Source organism: Gadus morhua, chromosome 10, assembly GCF_902167405.1.
Source record: "Gadus morhua chromosome 10, gadMor3.0, whole genome shotgun sequence".
NCBI classification, from domain to species: Eukaryota; Metazoa; Chordata; class Actinopteri; order Gadiformes; family Gadidae; genus Gadus; species Gadus morhua.
Window position 1 is genome coordinate 18,264,596 of NC_044057.1, and position 13,537 is coordinate 18,278,132.

At 43.2% G+C, this 13,537-nt stretch overlaps 2 protein-coding genes and 1 long non-coding RNA gene across 5 annotated transcripts in view; 1 reads left to right on the forward strand and 2 right to left on the reverse strand.

Annotated features, from left to right (window-relative positions):
* Positions 1–1,283: 1,283 nt before the first annotated feature.
* On the reverse strand, positions 1,284–5,141 carry prps1b (phosphoribosyl pyrophosphate synthetase 1B). 2 transcript variants are annotated; one of them, XM_030368690.1, is made up of 7 exons: positions 4,662–5,141; positions 4,212–4,401; positions 3,312–3,410; positions 2,403–2,527; positions 2,020–2,193; positions 1,672–1,831; positions 1,284–1,491 (listed from the first exon to the last, which is right to left on the reverse strand). In XM_030368690.1, exons 1-7 carry the CDS (start codon positions 4,781–4,783, stop codon positions 1,399–1,401), a joined length of 963 nt encoding a protein of 320 aa, XP_030224550.1. In that variant the 5' UTR covers positions 4,784–5,141; the 3' UTR covers positions 1,284–1,398. The 2 variants fall into 2 exon arrangements, with proteins under 2 accessions (XP_030224550.1, XP_030224551.1); XM_030368691.1 differs by having other exon boundaries at positions 4,218–4,401; positions 4,662–5,138.
* LOC115552519 (uncharacterized) lies at positions 2,438–4,362 on the forward strand. Its single transcript, XR_003978330.1, has 2 exons — positions 2,438–2,658; positions 3,221–4,362. It is a non-coding gene; the product is annotated as an uncharacterized LOC115552519 (long non-coding RNA).
* A 2,368-nt stretch (positions 5,142–7,509) lies between the features above and the next one.
* The window catches only part of frmpd3 (FERM and PDZ domain containing 3), a 68,416-nt gene continuing 62,388 nt past the window's right edge, over positions 7,510–13,537 (reverse strand). For both annotated transcript variants that reach the window (XM_030368684.1, XM_030368685.1), the window contains 2 exons: positions 12,111–13,004; positions 7,510–11,570 (listed from right to left, as the gene is read on the reverse strand). In XM_030368684.1, coding sequence (XP_030224544.1) covers positions 8,743–11,570; positions 12,111–13,004 — 3,722 coding nt within the window. In that variant the 3' untranslated portion in view covers positions 7,510–8,742. The remainder of the gene's footprint in view (positions 11,571–12,110; positions 13,005–13,537) is intronic.

The window sequence follows — 13,537 nt, forward strand, 5'->3', positions numbered from 1 at the left end:
ACCAATCACAGCCCTTGCTGCTGTGTCGCCTCGACAGAAGGTTACGATTTTTGGGAGGCGCACGTCCGGCCCTTGCGGTGGACGCAAGGAGGGTACGCAAGGACGTAAGGGGTCCGTAACCCCCTTGCGTTGCGGGAACGTGGAACCATAAAAAGCCCTTAATGGATAACAACATTACTACGTGGAGAGACAAAAAAAAAAATCCTACTTTCTGCTGAGGCACACTTGGTGAGTGGGGATTCAGTTTGTAAGGTAAACTAGATTTATTTAAACACATTCACTTCAACAACAAGCAAACAGTTGCCTTCAAACTAACGACGCTGAAGTTGGCATCCGATTCACAGCATCCGATTCGGCTTGAAAACCACTAATCTTCAAATCGGTCCTGATTGAAAACCACTACACCTAGACTCTTCAAATTTGGATTACATTATCACAGTGAGGCTATACATTATGTAAAACATAGATTCAGATTTGTGAAACCTTTACCCTATTTGTGAAAATGCAATACAGGCTTATTTGAATGCTTTTTAGGGGTCCAGACCACATTGCATTTTCACAAATAGGTTAAAGGTTTCACAAATCTGAAACTATGTTTTACATAATGTATAGCCTCACTGTGATAATTTAGTCCAGATTTGTAGAGTCTAGGTGTAGTGGTTTTTAATCAGGATCAGTTCTAATGCGGTCTGGACCCCTAAAAAGCATTAAAATGTGCCTTTATTGCATTTTCACAAATAGGGTAAAGGTTTCACAAATCTGAAACTATGTTTTATATAATGTATAGCCTCACTGTGATAATTTAGTCTAGATTTGAAGAGTCTAGGTGTAGTTGTTTTCAATCAGGACCGATTTAAAGTGGACCAGCTGCTGAATCGGATGCTGCGAATCGGAGGCCAACTTCAGCGTCGTTTCAAACTAACCCAAAAATGACCAGTCTTTGTAACATTGCCACCACATTGTAACAGGGGTGGGGGGTAAGGTATGTGCGTGCGCGAGAGATAAATGGATATAGATATAATATTCAAATTTAAAAGGGCCGTAGACTATTTCTAACAGGGCAATGGTGCCAGGTCAAAGTACTGTTAGAAGGAAGAAGAGAACATTCACAGTAGATAGACTTAATTCAGCCATACACAATTAAAACACCAGCCAAAATCTCTAGCTTGGAATCAATTGCTTTTTGTATGCCCAAGGGTCCAGGCTAAAGGGTGGCTGCTCAAGAGGCCAAGTGGGACTTTTGTTAATGGAGTCCATATTAGCAACAGACATAACTGCTCAAATTGTGGTTTGATGGTTAGCAGCAGAGTTTTTTTAATGGTTGTTTGGCCGGGGCAAATCATCCCTTTTTTCTTATATTTGGTGCGACAGCGAGACGGCTGACAGGAGGGTGTGGGGTTACAAGGGGACGTGGCTGAACAGGTACGACACAGACTCTCCGTTGTGGGTCCTGCGGATGGCCTCAGCCAGGATCATGGAGATGTCAATCACCTAGAAAACCAGAGTGAGACAGAGTTAGCGTCACAATGCACAAAGAACCGGTTAGAATATAATGGATAATGTTGCTAGCGTTATGGCTTTTTGTAATTTATTGACTAGAGGTAGGAACAGTCTAGACTTGATAGTGTGTTGAGCATGCACTGTAGGGGGGAGGCAATGGAGACCGCTGACCTGTATCTTGTTGCAGTGCTTCATCTTCTCCTCCTGAGGGATGGTGTTGGTGACCACCACGGCTTCGAAGCAGGCATTATTGATACGCGAGATGGCCGGACCAGAGAAGATGCCATGTGTAAGAATGGCGTAAACCTTTGTGGCACCAGCGGAAATCAATCTGAAAAGAAAAGGGGGAAACAAAGAACGATTTGTTGAAATACAAATACCATTTAAACACGACTATATAATAGACTGGAATGCCGTTTGAGGATTCAGCAACAATTAGATGAATCCATCAAACATTCTTCCCAGGGGGCATAGTTGTATCCATAGTGAACAAGTATCATTAATAAACAAGGGGTATACTTGTCAGCAGCATGGCAGATCGTGCCACAGGTGTCGGCCATGTCATCCACGAGAATGGCGACCCGATCCTTCACGTCTCCGACCAGCACCATGCGGTCCACCTCGTTGGCCTTTTTCCTCTCCTTGTGGATCAGGGCAAAGTCTACGTTCAACCTGTCCGCTATCGACGTGACCCTGGCCAGAGGAAACAAAAGGGAAAACGTGCACACGTTAAGTGAGCGGCTGAATAAACTCAACACCCACAGTTTGGTGCTATGGCACAGATAAGCAAGGCGGGTGCCGTTTCCAAAGTCGAGTCCGACAGAGATAGGGCTCAAGGACCCTCAACGGTCAAAATGCGCCACTAAAAACGGCAAACAAAATAAACACCGGCCTTGGTGTACCTCTTGGCTCCACCTGCGTCAGGGGACACGATGGTGCAGTTCTTCCACTCGCTGATGTTCTCCTTGATCCACTTCAGCACGGCGGGCTCGGCGTACAGGTTGTCCACAGGAATATCAAAGAAGCCCTGGTTTCAGAACACAAGAGCAGAGGGCCACAGGAGTCAGGGAAACTGGAGCACAGTGTCATGTGGCACAAAGCGCCGTGGTGCAGCCACGCTGAATACTGTCGTCGACAAGCATTCATGTCAAATAAAGGGTGAGTATTATGAGAGAATGAATTAGGGTGAGATGAAGTTTCACCGTTTGACCTGAACAAACAAGATTAATAGTTTGACAGACAAGCAGCCGGTATAAAAATATAACTGAGACTCAAGACAAAAAGGAGTAAAAATAAACAGGGAAGTTGTTACAACGAAGAGTAGAGTATTGATTTGGGAACACAAGATGACGCAATTTATTGATACCATGGAAATTCATGAGTCACGACTCAAGTAGTGCTGACTCAATGTTCCTACTCTGTTTTCTTTTTACTTTATCATTGCTTAGTAATTAATTGTGAAATGATGCGTCATAATCTGGAGCCATTGTTGTGTTTCAAACTGCCATAGCGTCTTAGAGACATGGCAAAACAATATGCTTAATTGCGGATCACCTATTATCACAAATCAGGATCATCTTAAATCTGATGGAAGACCAGCTCATATTTAGGTGAACGGGGCATTTGACATTTGGCTGTATAAAATACAGTTAAGGTTCATCAACTCGCAAGTTGAGTTTCTCGTTGGTAGAATATCTGTGGTGAAACTCAGTCCTTTCAGTTTCAGGTTGCACGACCAGGCTCTGTGCCACCTCCCCACAGATGCCCTTCTATAACGTAGTAGGACTGCGCGATCCAAGACGAGTGCTCACCTGTATCTGAGAGGCATGCAAATCCATTGTGATGATGTGGTCCGCCCCAGACACGGACAACATGTTGGCCACCAACTTCGCAGAGATGGGAGCACGGCTCTGCAATGACATGGATAACTTTAGTCACACGAAACAGTCACTAAATGACATGCTATAAACATATTATTTTATATGAAAATAATACAGCTTCTATTCTTACATACAGGCAGAATTTAATTCAAACCCATTTCCTTATTCTTTAAATCTTAACAGGTGTCTACCATCATTGAAGATAATTTCATAACATAAAAACACCATAAAGGCATGACAATAATTCATAAAGGAATCGCTCAATGGCAAATATTAACTTTACAAGTTATCCATGCACAAGGAGCAAAGCCAATTTTAACTACAAAGATTGTTTAGTAAGATACATTTGTCTTAACATAACCCTAGATAGCCAAGATGGTACGCATGGAAAATGTTATAGAGATCCTGTTAGCGTGGCTAGTAGAGTCCATTTATATCATTGAATTGACCTTTAACCTTATCCCAAGGTGTATGTTGGAAATCATTGTAGGGCAGACTTGAGGGCTAGGGAGCCATTTATCGATGTTCCTGTGTTTACTCTCCTGATATACATTTTTTGAGATAGTCTGCAATGAGGTACTGGTCAATATTCACCATTTGCAGATAGCTGACTTACAACATAATTCACTTTAAGCATGCCTTATAATGGATTCAGATCAGTTAAAACAGCACAAACAACCAACCAATCATGGTCAGTTGGGACAAATGATCTGTTCGCTTGCATGGTTCAATGGTAAATTGGTATGAATGTATGATTGTGATACAGGCCGTGTTTAATGGTGTGCAGTGGCTTAATGGCGTGAAAAAAGTAACTAGACAAATATCCCTCACCCCCACCTTGTCCTTCTTGTCTTGTCGGGCGTAAGGAAAACAGGGGATGACGGCTGTGACCCTGGATGCTGAGGCGATCTTGCAGGCGTTAATCATTATGAGGAGCTCCATTAAATTATCGTTGATCTCCCCACAGCCACTCTGTACGATGTAGACATCCTCTCCACGCACACTCTCCCCTATCTCCACGCTGATGAAAGAGAGCAGATGGGAAATTCAACAATGTAAACTCTGACCCAGCCGTGAAACGAGAGAATAACATTTAAAAATAATGTGTAGGAGGCCAGAGTACAGCATGTGTTCAACACCATGTGTGGACTACAAGCCCCAAGCGTCTTAGCGGGAACAACGTGACAACGCGTTCTCAACAAAGATCAAGTCACCAAATGTAAACCACGTCTGTTCACTGGTCACCATTACAAAACATCTAATATATAACAGATATCTTACCATGTCTCCTGGTTGCTGAATTTCTTCGTCACAACCTTTCCAAGTTCCAGTCCAAGGCGGTCAGCTATCTTTTGAGATAGGTCCGGATGCGAGCTGCCGCTGAATATTTTAATGTTGGGCATTTTGAAAAAAGCCTGGTGTGACTAAAACGTGGTAGTAGCCCTGTAAAGCTCTGTACAACTAGTGTCGATACGAGAATTTGTTCTGTTTGAAATTAATGAAAAGTTGATGGACTCTTGCGAGGTAAATATGTTGCCTACCTATCCACCATTATGCCTCACAATACGCGTGCGCATGTTGCTTATAGCGCGCAGCTTTCACTTACGTGGTGTCGTCATTGCGTCATCGCGTTTTCCATTCTCCGATTCTTTCCTACGTAACTTTTAACGTAGACCACATAGACAACGCATTTGCTTTCAGGTCGTACGCCACAGTCACCGCCATATTGGAGAGGTATAGATGTGCCTGTAAACAAATACACGGAGGTGCTGCGATTTTCTGGATAAAATGCACTGTAATCTTAACATTTCGCAACCGATTTGAATTAGTCTTATTTATTCGATGCTTTATAGCCTACTTGATATAATAAAAATGATAATTATATAATTTATCAATTGTGTGAATTAGTATGAATATTAAAACGACTCATTGTAATCAGTTGAGAAATGAAAACATTATAGTGCCCTTTGTCCACAAAAACAGCAACTCCCATTTACCTGTATTTGTTTACAGGCCATTCTTGGCCTCTGAACTATGGCAGCGATGTTGACTGATCGCTGCAAAGTGTCGGAGCATTCAATGCGGTACGGATAGATAAGCCTTCCTTAACCAGTTGCTACAGTCAGCTGGGTTGGTAGACTCAGAGCCATTTAGACAATTTTATACTCTAAATAGCTCTGGGTAAAATGATTTATCATCATACGCCCACTTGTGATGTCACCGGGCAGGGCAGATTTAAAACGGCTTGTAATGGTTCTTAATCACATTGACACCTGTCAGTGACACCTGTAAAATAGGGCCCTTTAGGAGTATTAAGAGTGAAACGACGAGTAAAACGTTCTAGTTGGTAACAATTCTAATGATTAACACATGACAACACTCTGAAAATGTGTCTTCATATTTAAAAAGCGTAAAGATTATAGGTTTAATTGCAGCAACGATTATGGACTTTGTGTTGTTTTAAGGTGTAGTGAATCATGTTATTGAACAACACAAACCAAACACTGAGTCTTTAGAACATTTTAAACTATACATATCTCAAAAATAGTCCCAGACGTCTGGATGCAGACGTCCATATTGAACCTATTATTCAGGTGATATTTAGGCTTGTAAATCCACGTTAGTTCCTGAGCCGGTAGTTGATAGCCTACGTCATGTCAGCTAACTGTAAAAAGTACCTTACTTTGCAGTTAGGTTAGGTGGCTCAAAGTGAGGTAGGCTGCTCACTGTAATGTCCTTTAATGTATGATATTCCTCATCATGTATTTGGATCAGGTCACGTTATCTGAAATGGTAGGCTATATCTTCAATATACTTTATTGCTATTAAAACATGAGTTACTTAGTACACAGACAGAAGAACACAGTAACCACAAGGTTGTTGACATTAAATAAAGACAAGGATGGAAAGGTGCACAGAAATAAACAGTTTGATGATAGGCCTAGCATGAGAATGAAACAGAAATACCCACACAATCTGTTGAAGCAAATAAAATGATGATAACCACAGAAAACGTTTATCGTCATGTTAATAGAATATGGTACAGATGAAAAGACGTAGCCTACTATTATATATATAAAAATAAACATGTTCCATGCTTTATACTCATAGTATATCATTTAAAATATATGTTTTGCTATTAGCCACAGGGCCTCTATAAATAAATAACTCAGAGATGTTGTCTTTTATTTTATAAAATAGTGAAGCGGTAGGATAAATTTATTAGTATTTGATGTTTTAAAAGTATTTCTCAGGCTCACAAATATTTTCTATGTACATTTCTAGTATAGAATAATACATCTCCATGTACAATATCCACTGCAAAACATTGTCACAGAATTAACACCACAGCCTTCAATTTAGTGAATGCCTTTTCTTAAGAATTGGAAAATACTTTGTACAAAGTAATGGTACAATCCCTTTCAATTTGACCATTGAACTGACTTCAAAAGCCTCTGCGTATTGAGTGAAAGTACAGCAGATAAGGGAAATCATGCAGACCAGGAGGAAACAACAAAATGTTTAAGGAAAATAACAGCAAAGGGACTCCACACTGGCAAAAGAGTGTGGAACCATGATTCTGCTTTGAAATCAAGGCAGGAAATGCACCATATGAGTCCATGTTCTCCGTGGATACTTTTTTATTGAAATATCAAATGCAAAACACCAATCCCAGTCGGTAGAACATCAGTCTCTAATACTTTACACAACAAATTGTTCATTAGTTTTATATGTGAACTACAGCTTCACTTGGCACATCTGAAAGAGACAATCTGAATGTCAGAACTAGGTTTGTCAGAATCATTCTAAAATAAAATAAAACTATTTTAGATGAAACCACTTATTGTTTTATCAACCAACCATCAGATTAACCTTGGTTGCAGGTAAACCTTTGATCTAAACATGTAAGGGAAATTCTTAAGGAAACAAATGCATGTATGGTTGTGTATGTGTGCACCTAGTGTATATGTTAAATATATAAACAATTCCCTTCTTACAATAATTAACAGTTTATTGTCTTCACTAAGTGGAACTCATTCTTTTAACAGTGTATCCTGGTTTTTATCCAGCCTCTCTGTGCGGAATTATGATAACATGATAAGACAAAAAGAGGATCTCAAACATGAAACAGAGGTGTTAGTTTTATTAAAATACATAGAAAACTACTTTGTGTGATTCATAAATATTTGCTGCATTGCACAATCTATAACAGCACGTAGAGAGCATATAGGCCTATATATCTGAAAACCTGAATCAAACAAATTAACTGATGAAACCTGTCGTTCTGGAAATGAATCATGGGAAGTTCTCAACAGCAGCAAATATAAAGCACTGAACTATACAAAGAGATACAACTTCAGAGCTGATTCCGATTGCTGACCCAGATTGTTGAGACTATAATTAATGGCACAGAGCACTAATTGAGACGCTTGATTCCAGCGCTAAGGGTGCACATTAGCAAGTAGCCTTTTATTTTTTTTACCCTGACAAAGTAACTGCAGTTGGTGTTTTGCCTTTTTGGGCTCACAGCAGATGCAAATAAACTACACTGTAAATGCAGCTAATTTTCAATCAGTAGGTCTACTGTAGAAACGCAGCAGCAGTTAGCAACTCGGGTAGGCCTATAGCTACATTGTTGGCACAAAGCAGGTAGCTTTATACCCTGCACTTTGATCTACTAGTGGGAAGATTTTCGTCATAGATCAAATGTATCCCCAGCCTACTTGTCTTTTACCTTCTGAATAATATTGAGATTGCTTTGATAACGGTACATCCGACAGTACAGCCAAGATAGATCCCCATTTTCTTTTACAACAGTCAGGAAATTCCACAAACACATCACCATCCATAAAACCAATGCTTTGGACTAGCTAATTCACAGAAGTCGCTACTTGATAAGCTCTCTGCAGTATAATAGCCCAGAGCACATAATAATGTCTGACTATTTATTAGGTTCTCTATATTTTCTCTTTTAAATTAATTATTTTAAAATAATATTTTCACATATCTTTTTTAACATAAAATTGTATATTATTTGCTAAGAAGGTACAAGTTAAATATACATTACATAGAAAATAGTATATCATTTTCACTTTTTGAAGTATTTGAATGTGAAGTGAATAGCCCTGTGTCTACCGGTCCTTTATCCTTTGTGCATTCATCTCATATCTTTTCAGTTCAACCAAAAAATCCACTAGGCTTCCACAGTGCCTGTAAACATGAAGGGAAACAGCTGCATTGTAAATGTTATTTGATATGGATCTTAGCACATCTTTAAAAAATGTAAACAATAAATAAGTGATGATGATGATCTGGGCTAGCACCCTCCTATACACTTGAATGTCCACTCTAATTTTAATCTTTACGGAGTGGGTAATGTCTTGATGGGTCGAGTGAGAGAGCTCATGTTACTAGTGCTGCAAATTTGAGGGCTCATGGTTTTCGATGGGAGGCTGCTTGAATGTCCCATTGACTCCTCTGCTGCGCGTAGAAGCAAAGTATAGTTGATAGCCACTTCTTCAACCTTTCTTAGCAGCTGTAGCCTTTGATTCTCTGAGCGCACACCTCGGACCAGCTTGATAAAGGTCTGAGTCAGGTCACACAACACCTGAAAGCTAGCCGTTACCACAGCAAGCATACGTGTCGGGCTCTTCTCGACACTTGCCACTCGTCGGCAGGATGCCCGGAACTCTTTAAAACGCAATGCTAGCTCTTGCTTGTACTCATTAACCCGTAAAGGCTGAAGACGGGCCTCCCCTTCAGCTTGTGGACTGTTAGCGCACTGCCGAAGGATAGCTAACAGCTCGTTAGCATCCAGCTGGGCGTTCAGAAAGCCATCAGGCAGGGAAAATGTCTTCCCCTGCAGAGCCTCGACTCGGGCAAGGCTCCCCTCCAATGTTCCACAAGCTCTTAGGTCGATTTCCTGTGTTTCAGGTTCTTCTTCTTCCAGTTCCTCTTCTTCGGCACTACAGTCTTCTGCATTGAGGACCTGGAGAGTTTTGCTGACTATGGGTAGGCTGCGTGAATCAATCTGCATTCCTGGTAGAATCTGAAGGGGGATAGAGTATGAGAGCTCATCCTTCTCACTGCTTTCATCTGCTGCCTCACATTTTCTGTAGCAGAAACAGAATGAACAACACTTTTCCCTATCGTCACTATCTTCACTTGGTATGGTGAGTAGCACCTCATTAGGCCCTTCTCTACTTTCACGTAAAAGCTCCTCACCCTGAATGAAGAACACACCCTTTTTCCCCTTCCCCTCTGCTTGGTGAGCTTGGGCGTGGACAGGCTCAATAGGCGTCGGAAGCCTCAGTCCTGTGGCCCTCACTCTTTCCATTTCCTTCTCAAGACTCTTTGCTTTTGGTTTGACCTCAGCATATACGGGTGTGCTGGAGCTGTTGTCCACCTCTCCAATGCTGTAGCGCCTCTGAAGCTTCTTATACTGTGGTGCTCCCATGCAGTCTGTTTGAGAGGTGCAGGTAGGCAAGCAGGACGCCTGCTCCCCTCTGGGCTCTCTAGACTCGAGGCTGGTAGAGCGGATTCTGGTGGTCTTCAGCTCTAGGGTCTGCGGCCTCCGTGTACTGCCTTGACTGTGAGGGGCTTTTGAGACCGCAGGGGGGGTTTGGGAGGCGTTCCTCTCTCTGCCTCTTTGGGATATTTCTGTTGTGGATCCGACCGGCGTGTCAGGGAGACGCATGCCTCTGCACATTCTCTTGCAGTCACAACTGCGACGTTGCTCCCGAGAGATACCTGGGGCCTTCAAAACGGGACTGGTGCGAAGTTGACATGCGCAGGGTGTACCTGAAGGTACAGGTGAGGACCCCTGGGGCAGATACTCTGCTTGGGACGACTTGGGCTTCAAAAGCTCTTCTAGAAACTCCAGCTCATACTGCCGGACCTTCTGCAGCTGAGCCCTTCGCTCGTCCGTCTCCCGCCGCATTCTTGCTGGGAATGTCGCTGACAGCAGGCTTCTAAAGCTTAGGAATGGGGCACTACGATGTGACTTCCCCTTACCACTGCTCGGCTTCTTTGAGTCACTGGCTGGTAGGGTGGAGACCTTGTCTACAGAGGAGCTGGGTTGTGTCGGGTCATCCAAAATAGGTAAAGACTTTGGCGGGGGACATTTCTGTTGCTCAGGATGTGCTTTGCTCTGGGACCCCTCTGCTTTATCCTCTGCTGCTGTTTTTTTGTCACACGTCTCTGCTTTCACTGGCTTGTGAGGGGAGTACTTTGTTTGGACCTTAGGGCTGCATTTAGCCAAAATGGGGTCTGCTCCTCCCAGCCGTACTGACACATCTTTGCTATTCGTCAGCTGCAGAACCTTGGCCTGTAGACGTTCATCATCTGTGGGGGATGAGGATTGAAATACTACCATCTTCTGAATGTGTGGATCTTTGACTCTGAGCTGAGGCCCAGGCTCCGCCCGTACTGGGCATGTGCAGAAAAGATCATCGATTGGTAGAAGTTCTTTAGAGCTTGAAGGCTTAATGGTCTCACTACAGGCAGTCTTGGCATCCTGGCACATGTTTTTTAGGGAGTTCTGGTTGGAGGCATTTATGTCCACAGTAAAAAGGATAGGTAAGGCTTTGGCGGTGGATTCATTACTCCTAGGTGCAGTTACTTTACCCTTGATGCTTTCAGGAATCTTGTGACTCTTTTTTTCCACCGCCAAATTGGATAACATCTGATCCTTACTCCCTTGGACTTGAGATGGTGGATCTGACACTTTGGGTTCTCTGGCTGACTTAGAAGGTGGCTCAGCAGAATGTCCTTTGGTGGATTCCTCTTTTGATTTCAGCTCCTCAGTCTTTGACTCACTTGGACTAGGTTTTCGAGCGCTTACCGGTTCCCCAACAACACTAAGCTCTGACGTCTTTTGACTTGGATTGACTTTTAAAGGTACAGTCTTGCTGAGAATCACTTGTTTAGGAGGGCATCCACCACGGATTTGACCCACAGAGAAAGCCCCAGTCCCTATGGTTTGAGCTGTACAGCCGGGAATGGCCAGAGGGAAGTCCCGCCGGCAAAAGATACGCTCCTTGTTAATATGATGAGCCAGTAGATAAGCTTGGTTCTGATGCTGCTTCATGGCAGACATCATCTCAGAGACGTCCGTCAACTCTGAGGAGTTTGTCTCATGGCCCGAGTCCAAAGAAGACTCGGGTGTAATGGCAGCTAGCACGATCAGTCCTGTTGAAGAAGAAAGCATAGCACTGTCAGAGTAATAGGGATGAATAACAAAGCAGTTATTATCAGAGAGCATCTTTCTAAAAACACTTTAATTCACCAACGACCCTGTTGATATTGATTTAGATATTATGCTAATAAGCTATTATATGTATTTATTTATTATTATATGTAGCTTATTCACTTTTTAAAAATTTAATTGCAATTTACAGCATGTGAGGGTGCTTTTTGGGATATACAAATATTGCTTCCAGTGTTCTTATTATGATTAAAGCTTACTCAAACCAAACATTAATCTCATGAGGTAATTTCCAATGACTTGAACAACGTGCTGCTGTTTATAACCCATTAATTAAACAAATATATACGATTTAGAAATTACAAATGCATATTTGTTGACTACATCAAACAATGCAATACATAATCAAAACTAATAGGAGTTTAAATGCAATGTTAAATAATGTAATTCAAATGTAACCCTGTATGTACTGATGATTAGTCTGAGCGTAAAATTAGGATCTTGGCGCGAATCAGTCTTTTGACCTGCAGTCTGCGTGGGCTGCTGGGGGTGATGGGGGTAGTCTTCAGACGCTGCCAAAGCTTCTAGGGCTTGCAAAGTGGAAACGAGAGCATCATCAAGCTCCTGGGCATGATCCCGCACTGTTCTGGTGGCCACGTTATCAATCAGTGTAACAGGCACGTCTTCCTTGGCCTTGGCCACCTTCCCAGGGGGGGCAGCGGCCGGACTGGGCGTAGCACGTTTCTTCTTTCCTCTTTTAGCGTCGTCCTCATCTGAACTGTTGTCTCTAAACCCTGGAGGCGGGGCGGCGATAGCAGATGTTGGCGGTTGCAGCTTCCCCGCTCCGAGGTCTGCTTCCTCATCCTCCTCTTCGTTTCCTGGCGGAGGAATAGCCATGAGGTCAACAGCCCCACCCCCGTCCCTGGACGCGCAAGCGGAGGAGCAGTGCTTCCCAGAGCTGCCGCAACCATTTAATACAGGTGACAGGCCCTCTGCTCTAAGCCGAGCTTTGCACGAGTCACAGAAGTACCTCATGGCTTTCTGCGATTGACTCATCGTTTGAGCTCGGATTCTAAAAGAGGAATTATCTAGTACGGCATTCTCCACAGCTCCAGCAATTTCCTCCGAGCTCTGCAGGGTTGGGTCAGACTTAGTGCGCGGCCTCTCTGTGGCATCCTGGGAAAGGAAGTTCTCATTGATGTCCATGTCAGCTTCAGCCTGCGTCTGGATTTCCTGCATCTGCCGCTGTTCTCGGAGGTGGACGTGACACAGGCCCAGGTGCTGGGGCTCTGCAGGCACTAGGGCCCTGGAGGGCCCTGGATCCCTGTGCGAACCGTCCCGTTCCTCTCCCCGTCGCCCTGAGCTGGATGAGCCAGAGGCTGCTGAGCGCGGATGGGCATGGTGAGAGCCTCTGTAATCTAGGGATAGAAGTGTCAGAGCACATGAGTGTTTGAGGATTTATGAACCACTGGGGGGTGAAGCAGATCTTGACGGGCAAGCGGAGGTTTTGCTGCCGGGGGTCACATGAGGTGTTGTTAATATTTCAGAGATGGATGCTGAAGGTTGAAGCGCTGTTTGAGATTGCAAGGTTAGATTCAGGTGAAATGTGATGAGATTGAGATTGAGGAAGGTTTAAGATGGTGGCAGATTGAAGAAACGTTAAAAATGCTGGGACAGAACTGTTCATGAGTATGCATGGTGAAAATCTCCAGAGGGTTACCATCCCAATGAATAAGACAGCATCTCCTTTTTCCAAATCAAGATGGAGATGAGAGAAGAGACAGCAGAGGGCGCTATGGGATGGTTGGTTCCATGGTGATCTGGTTGCAGCCGTGGGTGATTTCACTCCATGTACAGATGGGGAAGCAGGCTTATGTCCAAGTCGATTTAATGTTGATGGAAGGATGCTTTACACGGCCAGACTGACAATGAGATAAAACAGTGGAGTAAA

Excerpts from the sequence above, each read along its gene's own strand:
- prps1b (XM_030368690.1), bottom strand. The coding sequence starts at position 4,783 with ATGCCCAACATTAAAATATTCAGCGGCAGCTCGCATCCGGACCTATCT. Across the intron at positions 3,411-4,211 it reads ACAAGAAGGACAAGGTGGGG|AGCCGTGCTCCCATCTCTGC; the intron begins GTGAGGGATATT and ends ATGTCATTGCAG. Across the intron at positions 1,832-2,019 it reads ATCTGCCATGCTGCTGACAA|ATTGATTTCCGCTGGTGCCA; the intron begins GTATACCCCTTG and ends TTTTCTTTTCAG.